General features: G+C 32.5%; 1 protein-coding gene across 8 annotated transcripts in view; it reads left to right on the forward strand.

The window, feature by feature from the left end:
* The window catches only part of AGL (amylo-alpha-1,6-glucosidase and 4-alpha-glucanotransferase), an 83,969-nt gene that overhangs the window by 58,459 nt on the left and 10,655 nt on the right, over positions 1 to 14,855 (forward strand). For all 8 annotated transcript variants that reach the window (XR_012130253.1, XM_073234344.1, XM_073234340.1 and 5 more), the window contains 6 exons: positions 173 to 309; positions 540 to 673; positions 1,535 to 1,710; positions 4,581 to 4,683; positions 7,580 to 7,805; positions 8,989 to 9,100. Coding sequence is in view for 7 of the 8 variants with exons in the window: in XM_073234344.1 (XP_073090445.1) it covers positions 173 to 309; positions 540 to 673; positions 1,535 to 1,710; positions 4,581 to 4,683; positions 7,580 to 7,805; positions 8,989 to 9,100 (888 nt within the window). In the remaining variant the exon portion in view is untranslated. The remainder of the gene's footprint in view (positions 1 to 172; positions 310 to 539; positions 674 to 1,534; positions 1,711 to 4,580; positions 4,684 to 7,579; positions 7,806 to 8,988; positions 9,101 to 14,855) is intronic.

The raw sequence follows: 14,855 nt of genomic DNA on the forward strand, positions 1-14,855 counted from the left end.
TGCCCCACTTACCTCTAACCACCACGGGAAGTGCCACTGTGGGCTGTGCAGCCCTGTGTCTGCCTCCATGTTATGTGTTCACCCCAAATCATTAGAGACTAGCAGCAACCCAGGCCATGGGAGCAGTTTGCCTTTGCCAATAATACAGCATGATATTTCTCTGAATTTTCAGGATTAATGTCCATACTGGCAGAAATAAGACCAAGGAATGACTTGGGACATCCCTTTTGTGATAATTTGAGATCTGGAGATTGGATGATTGACTATGTCAGTAACCGGCTTATTTCACGATCAGGAAATATTGCTGAAGTAAGTGAAGCTGTATTCTAATCCAAAAAAACAAGGGCACAATTAAAACCATATTACCATGTTATAGACAATATTTATATTGTTTTCTAACCTGAAACATTTTCCTCCCTTCCTCATTATCTTTTGGTTCTAATAAATGGAAATCTGGTTGCATGTTTAGATTTGCGTCTTTAAAATGCACCTAGCCTGCAAACACACGAAATTAATTTTTGGAATTATTTTTATAACAGGTTGGTAAATGGTTGCAGGCTATGTTCTTCTACCTGAAGCAGATCCCGCGTTATCTTATCCCTTGTTATTTCGATGCTATATTAATTGGTGCATACACCACTCTCCTGGATATAGCATGGAAGCAGATGTCAAGGTATATCGAATAAACCTTGAGTAAATAGGCATGTTTCTGCAGAAACTATATAGAGTCAGTTTATACATACTCTTAAAAGACCAAGATATGAGAAATTATGATAGGCTCATATTGCTAAATAGTTTATAAATGGATAGAAAATTTGTTAGCATCCTTTAATCTGGACTGTACAAAAACAATGTTAAATCTGTTTTATAAAGCTGAAAAAACATGTTGGAAAAATGTAATTGTTTCATAATATTTGTTTCTATTTATTCATTGATTTGTTAAGTTAATGGATACAATTCTTAGAATATACATACATAGTACTTTTTTAAAATTTCCATTAATTAAGAGAAAATATTGTGCATGAATGAAGTTTGCCTGTAACAATGAATTTCCCTGAAATGAAACCACAGATTGCAATGTACCAGTGCAGATGAAAGTGAAGACCTACCAAACGTATTTAACCATAATTTCAGAAAAAATAAAATTTCAGCCCTACCATTTGTTTCACAATAGGCCTTGGACTTCAAGCCAGCAACTCTGAAATCTGATCAAGTTGAAAATTTTTTTCAACTGATATTACCATTGTGACACATCTGTGTAGAGATATTATTAGAAGAAAAGAAACCAAGTAAAATGATACTGCTAAAAATATTTGAATCAATGGGTATAAAATTTCAATCATACAAGACAAATAAGTCTTAGAAATCTGCTGTATAGCACTGTGCCTGTAAATAACAATTTGTATTGAATACTTAAAAATCTGTTAAGAGGATAGATCTCAAGTGTTCTTACCACAAATTTTTAAGATCAAATAAAGAATAAAAATTCTGTATTTCTACAAATAATATTTTAAACTCCATCACTTTGTTACAGCTTTGTTCAGAATGGGTCTACCTTTGTGAAACATCTTTCACTGGGTTCAGTCCAAATGTGTGGAGTGGGAAAGTTCTCTTCTCTGCCACATCTTTCACCTTCACTTACGGATATACCATATAGGCTAAATGAGATCACAAAAGAAAAGGAGCAATGTTGTGTGTCTCTAGCTGCAGGTAAGAAATGACGTACAAGTTTAAAATGTGTAAGTCACATTATTCGAAAAGGAAAAATTATGGAGAAATGATAATATATGAAAAACCTCACGATGTTATCTAAGATTTTGGGTTACTGCTTGGTAAAATTTAATAGCTACTTCACTTGTAAAAATAATAAATGCTTACTATTTAATTATTATGCAATAGCCATTGATTTATGTGTATTTTTTATTGTGACAGGTTAATCCTTTCCTTCTGCATGTTTCTGTTTTTTTCAACTCTTGACATTTTCCATTTTTTAATCAGATCTGTTTTACTACCCAGTTTCCATTATATCATACATCTTTTAAAAATTAACCTGGCTTTATATTACCAAGAGATCACATAAAAATTCTCAACAAATCACAAAACACAAAACAGTTACTAAATAACATTTTATTATGTGTCTAATTGCAGTCAAATGCTTTCAACTATATTGGCATCCTTTCCTGCAAACAAAATTAAACCCTGAATCAAGTAACAAGCATAAGTAAACAAAATAGGCAAAAGGATTGTCTTTTGTTTCTTTTTAGTATATTCCAAGTTTCTAGAAAGTACTTAATGTTTGAGGCCACTGAAGCCTATAACTTTACAAGCTCAAATGAAAAATACTAAATGCCAAGATGAAAGTAGTAGTATTATCTATGCCATTTCCTGTTTTTACCCTTAAATTTGCATCTGCTCACCAAGAAAAAAAAACTTAGTGAACTCAACAACTAAAAAGAAATTAACCTTTCATTTAGAATGACTATATGAATTATCTGAATGTTTTAATTGTCTGATTGTGTTTCATACTTTCACTCAACTATTTGATCTCCTAGTACTTATCTTTCCTTGAACTGAACTGGGCTATTGTGGGGAGACAAAAAGATGAAATGCAGAATTTGGTATAAGCCTATTATAAAAAATAGTGCTCTCAACATTTTTGATTATGCATTGCTGTTGCTAAGCATTCCAAAAAATAAGTATACTGATATATCAATATAAGTTATGACACCTGATATACTTACATATCAGACATAGTATAAAGGAAAAATAGAAACTAAAAAATATAAATTGATAAATACAAATAGAAGTTCTGATATTTGTTTCTAGAATCCTGAAAGAGTGTTTGGTATAATTCATACTAACAAAATATAGGGACTGTACTCAGATTTGTGTTTTTTTGGGTTCCTTTTAAAATGAATACTAAGACCTAGAATGCCTCCCTTTTGTGACAGTAGTGCAAAAAAAATAATCATAATCGTAAACTTTTAAAATAATTGACGAGGTAGAAGTTACTCAGAAGATATGTGATCTATAAATTATATAGTCTTAGAGGCCAAAAAGTTAATACAAACATTTCTACATGTCAGTGCTAGTTTTATAGATTTTATAGTTTTGACTTTTTAACAATGACAAACTGTATTTCAGGAAATATCAACTCGAACACCCTTAAATTTATACTCATATCTCATGCAAAGTGTTTAAATGTGTTAAAGTACCAGGAAGTCTGTGTGGCAGAGAGTGGTATATATGTGTATTTTAGCTGCTGTCATTATCATCATCATCAAAATTATCATCAACCATATATAAACCATGTATATCAACCATGTATATATAATACACAAAGCATTTAGGGAAATTTTGTACCATTATTTTGGAAACAATTTAGAAAAAAATGTCTGGTGTTGCCTTTAGTTCTGATCTTTCTCAACAAAAGAAAATAATATCTAATCTCCAAGAAGTTGAAGACCCAATAAGCAGAAACTTAAATTATGAAGTAAACTTAGAAACTGCCAAAATTTTCTTTTATCTTAGTCAAATTCTTTTATCTCTCAATTTACCTTTTATAATTAGTCTTTTATTTCAATCAATTTTTATAATGCTGTTGTCCATTCACAGTTTTCAATGATAGCTATATTTTGGTAAACAAAGCAGATGGGATTTCTGTTATCATGGATCTTATTTTTCATGGGAAGAGACATTCATTCAGCAAACAAGAAAACAAATAAACAAGATAATGTCAGATAATGTTAAGTGTTTAGAAGGTAGTTAAGAATGAATTTTGTGTTCTCAGTTTTCCCTTACTAAAATATTTATTACATTTATGCTTTAGAATAATTCTTTTTTTGACTGAAATGCCAATTTCCTTAGCTGAATTGTCCTACTAATTATTGTTTTTTAGTACAAATATGGATAATAATTGTATTCCTTTACATGTTTTATAGGAAACCAAAATCAATCTAAAAGTAAAATTTTAGATTTTATTCATTAATCATCTTATTTTATCTCATGTATCTCATGTAAAACCCTTTTCTGGCTAACAAAGTATAACACTTTTAAATTGTTTAAGTTAATGGGAAATTTGGGAATAAAGTTTGACTGTAGAGTGATATATTAATAATTATGTATCATTAAAGTAATAATTTCATATTTAGATTAATGTGTTGCCTTTAAATTGCAGGTAGAATCTTTTCAAATATATCACAATATTATAATGTGTTTGATTATGTGTTAAATATTTTATCTCTGATTTTTGTCTTTAATTTATTAAAAGAAAGTTTATCTGTATTTAAAGATACACATTCAAATCAATTCAGTTAAGCTTCCCACTCTAGCCCAGTTCTTAACCTCTTTTGGGTCACAAATTCCTTTAAGAATCTGATAAGAATATGGAACTATATCACATCACACAAAAGTTAACATAAGCATAGACACACATTTTACAGATAATTATAGAGGGTTTTCCAACTCCCTATAGCTCATCCTTGTCCCCCAGGTTTAGAGCAACTGGTCTATAATTATGGAGTTCATAGACTATTTGTATTATTAAGATTAACATATTACTTTGTTGTGTTTTCTGTTAGGCTTACCTCATTTTTCTTCTGGTATTTTCCGCTGCTGGGGAAGAGATACTTTTATTGCACTTAGAGGTCTACTGCTGATCACTGGACGCTATTTAGAGGCCAGGTAGGAGATCTTTCAAAGTTGCAATGCAAGTTTATATCTGATTGTTTTTCTCATGCTCCTCAAACTTTCCTTCTTATCCATCTATTCTTAAAATTTGGGGGGTTTGTTTTCCTTGTATTGTATTGATAGTATTTTCTATATTCCTTTAATAGGATCACAGAATTTCAAAGGAGTGAAAATCTTTAAAGTTACTAAATTCTAGTCCCTCAGGTTCCAAGTCAGGTTATCTTCAGCATTTGGTAATTTATTTCAGTAAAACTAAAAAATGTATAACCAAGCTACTAACATCACTCAATAAAGAGTAAAATTTTTTTTTTCTGAATTAAGCAAAAGAATTCAGATGAACTTACAGGTAAAATTTGAAAGTCTACCATTTTTGTCCTTTTATAATGAAGACATTGCCTACTATTTGAGTCCTGTAGAAAGAATTATAATCTTAGGTTTTCCTCTCTCTGTTGTCAGGCCTTGTCACCTCCAGTTTTATATTTTCTAGACTTAAAATATGTTTTCTTATATCACAATAATATGAATGAATTCATCTAATGTAGGAAAGAAAAGCTATACAGCAGTTACACTGAAAAGTGTGTTCCACAAATCAGTGGTGTCACCATCATCTGAGAGCTTGTTAGAAATGCATGATCTTGGTCCCTATGCTACTTCCAGAATCCAGATGTGGAGTGGAGAGGGCAGAGTTGGCTGGTGAAAATACGTGTTTTCACAAAAGCTCTTGTTGATTTTCAGCAGCCTAAGACTAGAGTTTGACAGCATTCTTCTGCAAGTGAAAACTTTTAGCAAAAAAGCCTTTATATGATTCCTTACTTTGATGTCATCCAACTTCCACTTCAAATGACCAAAGTTTTATTTTTGATCCTTTTAATAGGCAAAGTTTCTAAATATTGTATTCTTTGAAATGTATTCTTTCCTGCTAACCTAATATAAAACCTCATTGATGTAAGATACCATTATGGGACTGTATAAATTTTGGAGGCTGTTTGCTTCCTTCCCAAATGCCACTTCATGACTGTGATTGAGAAGTAGGAAATGGAACATGAGGATCCAGCAGAGTATAGGGGTTAAGAACTTGGGCTTAGATCAGATTGCCAGGTTCTAATCCTGGTTCCAAACTACCAGTGACAAGTTATTTATTCTCTTTGTGTGCCCTGTAAAATCATTACAGTATTTACCTTACAGGGTCTTCATAAGGATCAAATGAACTAATGCATTGAAGTGTCTAGAAGAGTATCTGCCACATGCTAAGCATTACATAAATGTTAGGGTTTTTTAAATCATCATTATGGTTTTCATTGTTATCTGGGATCCCATTCTATGTGCTACCAACAATTTCTGCTGCTTAGTTTTACATATGGCTATCTAGATCAGGGGGTCAGCAAAATACAGTCTGTTGCCTTGTGTTGTATGACTTAAGAGCAGAGAATGTGTTTTACCTTTTTGAAGAGTCATTAAAAAATGAAGAAGAATATATGGCTGCAAAATATATGGCCAACAAAGTCTGAAATATTTACTATCTGGCCCTTAACAGAGAAAGTTTGCCCACCCCAAATCTAGATGATTCCCAGAGGATAATGTATTTGTTAGGGTAGTGCTAGCTGTTATAAATTATCAACTCTTAAAGTTCAGTGGCTTTTCACAAATGAAACTTATGTCTTGCTTCTGGTCTAATGTTGAGTGTTCAGGAGGCAGCTTTCCACATAGTGATTGAGGGAGGCAGGCTCGTTCATCTTGAGGATCATCTGGAGGATTGACCATCTTCCAGGGTCTCTAAATCCTCTCCAGTCAGCTTGCAGAGAGGGAAAGAGAGCCTGGGAACAGTACACAAGTTCCTTGTACTTTAAACACACCAGTTCCATTCACATTCATTTGCCTTAGAATGCTGTCACCTGGCCACAGTCAGCTTTAAGGTAGGTTGGGACATGAAAGAAAATCACTGGGGGACACATGGCTCTCTTTACCACAGAGCATTCTACTTCCTCTCTCTGCAGAGGTGCTAATGGCAGAGGAATTTTTTCAACTTTTTATTCAACTTTCAAGTGTATGACATTGTTCTGGATGGTTAAAAAATTGCTAGCATTCTGACCTTTTATTGGAAGTGTCACTGTCCAAACTAACACTTTTGTACTGCAGAAACTAAAAAGTTTCCCACTACACCATTATTTAAGAGATGGGTATTAAATTGAGCCGTAAAATTAATTAAACTTCTAAATTGGTTAGCCAAAAAGCCCTGAGACCTAGACATTTTAAATGACTTTTCCATTGTCATTCAGATGGCAACATTAGACAGAATTTAAACCTCAGTCTTCTTATTTCTTAGCTTAATCTCTTTTTAGGATGCCATGCCATCTTAAAAAGTTGTCATTTGATACATGATAGTGTAATAACATTTTAAAAGATAAATATCCTCTATCAGTTTTTGAAAATAAATTATGTTTTTCAAAGTCAACTTTTACTCAATTACTTTCTTATGTTTGCTTTGCTCTTGGTATCTGCTATTTAAAATAATAAAGTTCATGTTCTTGGTTACTTGGATTTTGAAATACCAAGGATTTCAAAACTAGAGACTAGAGCTATGAGGGACCTTAAAAATCATGCTGTTTAATCCCTAACTCCACAGTTGAGAAAACTATCCCAGAGAGGGTAAGTCACACAGATTATTAGAAACAGATGGCAGCAAAGACAGAAACAAAGCCAGGGCTAAGATCAAGGTTCCTAACTTTACTCAGTGCTTGTTCTAACATAGTATGACCACTTTATATATGAAAATACAAAGAAATAAGGGCAGGAAAGAAAATGCATCCAAAATAATAGTCACCAAAAGTGACTTCAGTTTTTTAAGTGATTGCTTTCATGTCAAATGATCTGCCTAATTCTGTTGTTTTAGGAATATTATTTTAGCATTTGCTGGTACCCTGAGACATGGTCTTATTCCTAATCTCCTGGGTGAAGGAACTCATGCCAGATACAATTGCCGGGATGCTGTGTGGTGGTGGCTACAGTGTATTCAGGATTACTGTAAAATGGTTCCAAATGGCTTAGACATTCTCAAGTGCCCAGTTTCCAGAATGTATCCTACAGATGATTCTGTTCCTTTGTCTGCCGGCACACTGGTAAAAATGATTTCTTAAAATAATTTCTTTCCCTGAAAAATTACGTTTAATCTGAATCTTGAGAATTCTTCAAATAGTGGTATTTATTAGCACCCACTAGTACTCTGAAAGATTGCCAAAATAAGACTTGTGTAAGGAATTTGCAATGTGGTAGAAGAGATGATATGTACATAATATGATCATTGCAAAAAGAGATATGGGAAATGCTATGTAGTCTCAGAAAAGGGAGAGAGATGGTCTAGTAAGCTGGTCTCAGGGAGGACTGCAGAAAGCAGCTAAAATTTCACCTAAACTGAACTTTTAAAAGTGAGTAGGATTTCAGCAGAGGTGAGGGAAGTTGTGGGAAGTCATCAAAGGTAAAAGGAATAGTAAAGCACAAAGGTGGACTGAAACAGTTAGACATATTGCTCAGTCTAGTTTGGCTTTTGTGTAGGGAACCTACAGGGTCATAAGAGATTGTGGGAAGGATGAATTAGGTTGTAGAATGCCTTGATTACCAGTCCAAGGAGTTCAGAGTTTATTTTATGAATAGTGCAGAATAAATAAACATTGTTGAGCAGTTTTTTTCCCCAGTCAATAATGTAGCCAGACTATACTTTGACCCCTTCTGATCTGCCTTTATGTTACAGTTGGCTTGTTATATTTATGTGGGGGACTTTCTAAACTATCTCAGGATTAGCATAGATTGTGTCCCTGAGATGTTTATATCATAAATTATTCAAAGAACATTTGTCAAAAAAAGTTTTTACCTAAATTACCACTTTAACATATCATTCATTTATCCCTGCTACCATGTAGATGAGTAAGAACAGCAATGCCAATTTAAAATTCAAATTTCTGTATAATAAGCTAGATTCATTGATTAGCTGAGCAATTCAGACTAACAGAAACTACCCAAGCTCACAAGATTCATTTTCAAGTGAAAGCAAAGTTACAAATTATTTCATGTCATCGACATGAAGAGTCAAATATCAAATGTGTCATACATTCATATGCTAAAGGTCCACTGCATTATTTGATTGTATATACAGGAGCTGCTTCTTTCCTCAGCCCCATTCCTGATTCCCATTTCACTCTCCAAAGGAAAATATGTGTTGTCACAAAGCTTCAGTTGTGGGATTTAAGAGAAGATAAGAAAAAATTTAATTTCTAACAGAGGTAACATCCATTATGTCTCAACCAGGATCAACCATTGTTTGAAGTGGTACAGGAAGTTATGCAAAGACATATGCAGGGCATACAGTTCCGAGAAAGAAATGCTGGTCCACAGATAGATCGAAACATGAAGGATGAAGGTACATAACTTTACATTGTAAAAATTTACCAATGAGGTGGAATTAAACCTTGTTATTGTTCATGTAATTGACAATTTGTGTGTGTGTGTGTGTGTGTAGAACTTCAGAATAACAATGAAAAAGATTAACATGGTTCCTGATCTCACCAGGGTAGTTTTCGTTTTTTGAGGAAAAACAGTATTTTTATACCTTTTCAGCCAATTTGAAAGGTCATTTTATAGTCATAATAATAATTGCTAATAATTGCTCACTCTGTGCTAGGTGTTGTTTACCTATGTTATTCCCATTTAATATCCCCAAGAACATGGCTGAGTTATATTGTTCTCATTTTTATTGCCCATAGTCACACAGCTACTAAGTGGCAGCTGGAATTTCATCTGCAGCCTGTGTCTATAACCTAGGCTCTTATAAAATACTTTCTGTAAAAATGTTAATTTGTATACAGTTAAAATAGATGACACTTCCTTAACCTCTTTGAAGTTTATCATATTCCTATTCTTACAGCACATTATTTTACCAGCCATAGTAAGGCTAGTTATAATTTATTTCATCTTATTACCTAATCCCCTTAGAGACTTCCCAGTGGGTTTACTGTATATTTACTTGTTGTCTTGTAAAACATATATTGCTTTATGTACATGTTGATTTTTTTAACTTTTTAATTTTGAAAGAAGTAGAGGCTCACAGAATTGCAAAAATTGTACATAAGAGTGCCCTGAACCCTTTACCTCACTTCCCCCAGTGAGGACAACTTATATAACTGTAGCATAATAACAAAATTAGGAAAATGACATTAATGTAATGCTATTAACTAGATTATAGACCATATTCAGTTTTCACTATTTTGAAATTTACTCATTTTGTGTATGTGTAGTTCTGTGCAGTTTTACCCCAGGTTATAGCTTCATTTAACTGTTACCACAATCAAGATATAGGACTGTTCTATCACCACAAAGTTCTTCCTTGTTTTACCCCTTTATATTCACACCAACCATCCTTGGTCTCTCGCAAACTACTAATCTCTTTTGCATCCCTATAGTATGTCATTTTAAGAATGTATATAAATGGAATCATATGGTATGTAACCTTTTGGGATTGGTTCTTTCACTAAGCATAATTCCCCTTGAGATCCAGCCACATTGTTGCCTGTATCAGTAGTTTACTCCTCTTTATTGCTAAATAGTATTCTCTTTCATGGATGTACATTCATCTGCTGAAGGACATTTAGTTCTCTGGCTAATACAAGTAAAGCTGCTCTGAACACTCATATATAGGTTGTTGTGTGAACATGTTTTCATTTCTATGGGATAAATGCCTAAGAATGTGATCAGGTCATATGATAAGTACATGTTTTTTGGTTTTTGTTTTTTCTTTTTTTTTCCACTCATGTAACTATCACCCAGATCAAGATATCAAACTTTCTCACTAATTTTTTTCCCCTTCACCTGTTTTACCCATCCTCTCACCACCCTCTCCTGTGGTAACCACCTGTCTGTTCTGTTTATGAGTCTATTTCTGTTTTGTTTGTTTTCAAGATGTTTTTTAGATTCCACATGTAAGTGAAATCATGGTATTTGTCTTTCTCTGTCTGACTTAATTTCACTTAGTAAAACACCCTATAGGTCCATCCATGTTGTTGCAAATGGCAAGATTTCATTTGTTTTGGTGGCAGAATATTTCCATTGTATATATGTACCACATCTTCTATATCTATTCATCTATCAGTGGACATTTAAGTTATTTCCATATTTTGGCTATTGTAAATAATGCTGTAATAAACATAAGAGTGCATATTATATCTATTCAGATGAGTGACTTTGTTTTCTTAGGGTAAATTCCCAGAAGTAGAATTGTTGAATCATGTGGTATTTCTATTTGTTTTTTGAGAAATCTCCATAGTAGCTGCACCAAATTGCAATCCTACCAACAGTGTATGAGAGTTCCCTTTTCACCACATCCTTACCAACACTTGTTATTCTTGGCTCTTATATTGTAGCATTCTGACTGTTATGAGGTGCTATCTAATTATAATTTTGATTTGCATTTCCCTGATGATTAGTGATGTTGAACATCTTTTCATGTGTCTATTGGCCATCTATATGTCTTCTTTGGAAAAATGTCTCTTCAGGTCCTCTGTCCATTTTTTTATCAGATTGTTTGTCTTTTTGATGTTGAGCTGTATGAATTCTCTGTATATTTTGGACATTAACCCCTTATCAGATATATCATTTGCAAATATATTCTCCCATACAATAGACTGCCTTTTTGTTTTGTTAATGGTTTCTTTTGCTGTACAGATTTTTAGTTTGTTATAGTCCCACTCGTTTATTTTAGCTTTTGTTTCTCTTGCCTGTAGAGATATATCCAGAATAAAATTTCTTATGTTGATGGTTTACTGCCTATGTTTTCTTCTAGGAGTTCTATAGCTTCAAGTCTTACATTTAGTGTATTCTGTTCCAGTAGTCTATGTATCTCTTCTTGTGCCAGTACTATACTGTTTTGATAATTGTAGCTTTGTAGTATAGTTAGAAATCAGGGAGCATTGATATAGTTCATACAAATTTTAAGATTATTTGCTCTAGTTCAGTGAAAAATGCCATTGGTATTTTGATAAGGATTTCATTGAATCTGTAGCTTGCTTTGGGAAGTATAGCCATTTTAACAATATAAATTCTTCTATCCAGGAACATAGAATAGCTTTCCATTTATTTGTATCTTTTTCAGTTTCTTTCATCAGTTTATTATAGTTTTCAGAGTATAGGTCTTTCACCAACCTGGTTAAATTTATTCCTAGGTATTTTATTCTTTTCAGTATAATTGTAAATGGAATTTATTTCTTAATTTTTCTTCCTGTTCATTATTTGTATATAGAAATGCAACAGGTTTCTGTATACTTTACAGAATTCATTTATTAATTATAGTAGTTTTCTGGTGGAGTCTTTAGGGTTTTTTGTCTATAGTATCATGTCATCTGCAAATAGTGACAGTTTTGTTTCTTCCATTGCCAATATGAATGTCTTTTATTTCTTTTTCTTATCTCATTGCTATGGCTAGTACTTCCAGGACTATGTTGAATAAAAGTGGTGAGAGTAGAAATCCTTGTCTTGTTCCTGATCTTAAAAAAAAGCTTTCACCTTTTTGCCATTGAGTATGATGTTAGCTGTGGGTTTGTCATGTATGGCATTTATTATGTTGAGATATGTTTGCTCTAATACCCACTTTGTTGAGAATTTTTATCATTAATGGATATTGTATTTTGTCAAATGCTTTTTCAGCATCTATTGAGGGGATGTTATGGTTGTTATCCTTCCTTTTGTTAATGTGGTGTATCATTGATTAATTTGTGGATGTTGAACCATCCTTGTACCCCTGGAATAAATTCCACTTGGTCATGGTGAATGATCCTTTTAACATATTTTTGAATTTGGTTTGCTAATATTTTCTTGAGGATTTTTGCATCTGTGTTTATCAGGGATATTGGTCTGTAATTTTCTTTTTTTTTTATAGTGACTTTGTCTGGGTTTGGTATTAAGGTGGTGCTAGCCTCATAGAAAGACTTTGAAAGCTTTCCTCCCTCTACAATTTTTTAGAATAGTTTGAGAAAGATAGGTATTAACTCTCCTTTAAGTGTTTGAAAGAATTCCCTGTGAAGTCGTCTACTCCTGGACTTTGGTTTGTTGGGAATTTTTTGATTACCACTCAATTTCATTACTAGTAATTGGCCTATTCAGATTTTCTATTTCTTCCTGGTTTGATCTTGGGAGACTGCATGTTTCTAGGAGTGTATGCATTTCTTCTAGGTTGTCCAATTTATTAGCATATACTTTTTCATAGTAATCTCTTACAATTGTATTTCTGTGGTATCAGTTGTAACTTCTCTTTCATTTCTGATTTTACTTGAGTTATCTCTTTTTCTTGATGACTCTAGTTAAAGGTTTATCAATGTTATTTATCTTTTGAAAGAACCAGCTCTTAGTTTCATTGATCCTTTGTACTGTTTTTTTGTGTGTGTGTCTATTTCATTTATTTCTGCTCTGCATTTTATTTTTCTCTTCCTTCTACTAACTTAGGGCTTGGTTTGTTCTTTTTATAGTTCCTTTAGGTTCAGGATTAGACTGTATATTTGGGATGGTTCTTGTTTCTTGAGGTAGTACATAACATTGTCCCTCTTAGATCTGCTTTTGCTGCATCCCAAAGATTTTTGCATTGTTGTGAGTACATGTTTTGCTTTATAAGAATCCTTTGATAAACATGAGAGGAGCATTCAGTCTCACCAAACAAATTCATAATAAGGTGGATCACCATTTTTTTCCTCTGCTAAATTATCACAGGACACAACATAGTAGTGAATGAAAGCACTGGTGCTGGAACCATACTTGTTATCTTGAAATCCCATCTCTGATCATTTTCTAGTTAGTTGCATTCCTTTAGAAAAGCTTTAACTTGTCTTTGCCTCACTTTCTTCTACATTTGTAAAAAGGAGATAATAACAGCACCTACCCCCAAAGACTGATATGAGGATTCAATGAAATCTGTATGTTAAAGCATTTAGTATGGTGCTATAAATTATAACTGTTAAAGACTATAAAATATATGAGTGTCAAATCTAATACACAAAAATAGTTAGATATCAAAATATTTGTGAAGATTTTACTATTACATGAAAACACTAGAAAGCAATTATATAATATAATAGTTTTGTTAGGGTAATAGAATCATGGACTTTTTTTTTTCTCTTTTTTTTTAACACTATTGTTGTTAAAATAAATGGTAAGCTTTTTAAGTGATCTATTCCAGATTTTTCAGATAACATACTAACTTATCTGCAAATTTTGCTGTAGACTCGAGAACCTAAATTGCTTTAGTCAATTTATTTTTTGTAGTGATAGCATACACATTTTATACCCAACTGAGCTGTTAATAAACACTGATGCTTTTCTTATCTTCACTAAGAGAACTAAATAGAAATAGATCTTATAAGAACATTTTTTGTGATATCTCTAAATTATTTTAGTTTTTGATATTAATTATGGACATTTCAATATACAGAAAATGTAAATTATACCTTTGAACCTAGAACTAAAATTAAGCACATACTAATACTTCGCCTTATTTTCTTAAGCCCTTTTTCTTTTGTTTGGAAAAGAAATAGACCACTACAGACACATATAAAGTTTCATCTCTATGTCGTTCTCTGCCCTTCCTCTTTAGAATTAATGACTATCCTATAATCAGGGCTTACTATTTCCATGTAGGTTTTTATACATTATGTGTTTATGTGTTGGAGTATGTGTAAATTACATATGATATATATTATGTAGTATATATTCAGTATATTGTTATATACTCTAATGTATATATATATACTATACATAATTCTGTTTTCAAATTTTATATAAATATCATATTAGACATAGTTATGATAAACATGGTTGTATATATTGGTATTATCAATGTTTTAAACCTTTACAGAAAAGGTATCTTATACATATCCTGTTGTAACTTATTTACTCATTTTGGGGGGAATTTATCCATTTTGCTTCATGTAAATACAGTTCATTAATTTTAAATGGTATAGGGTTTTCCATGGCATGAATAAACCAATTCTTTTATTTAGTTAACTGTTACCAGCAGTTATTTTCTTGCTAAGACAAGCACTGTTGCAGTGAATATCCTTTTATGTTTCTCCTTGTGCCCATAGGTAGGGTTTCTCTAGAGTATATATCTAGAGTATATATGAAATTAAAATGTGGTA

The sequence above is a fragment of the Manis javanica genome, chromosome 4 (genome assembly GCF_040802235.1).
Source record: "Manis javanica isolate MJ-LG chromosome 4, MJ_LKY, whole genome shotgun sequence".
Taxonomy (NCBI): Eukaryota; Metazoa; Chordata; class Mammalia; order Pholidota; family Manidae; genus Manis; species Manis javanica.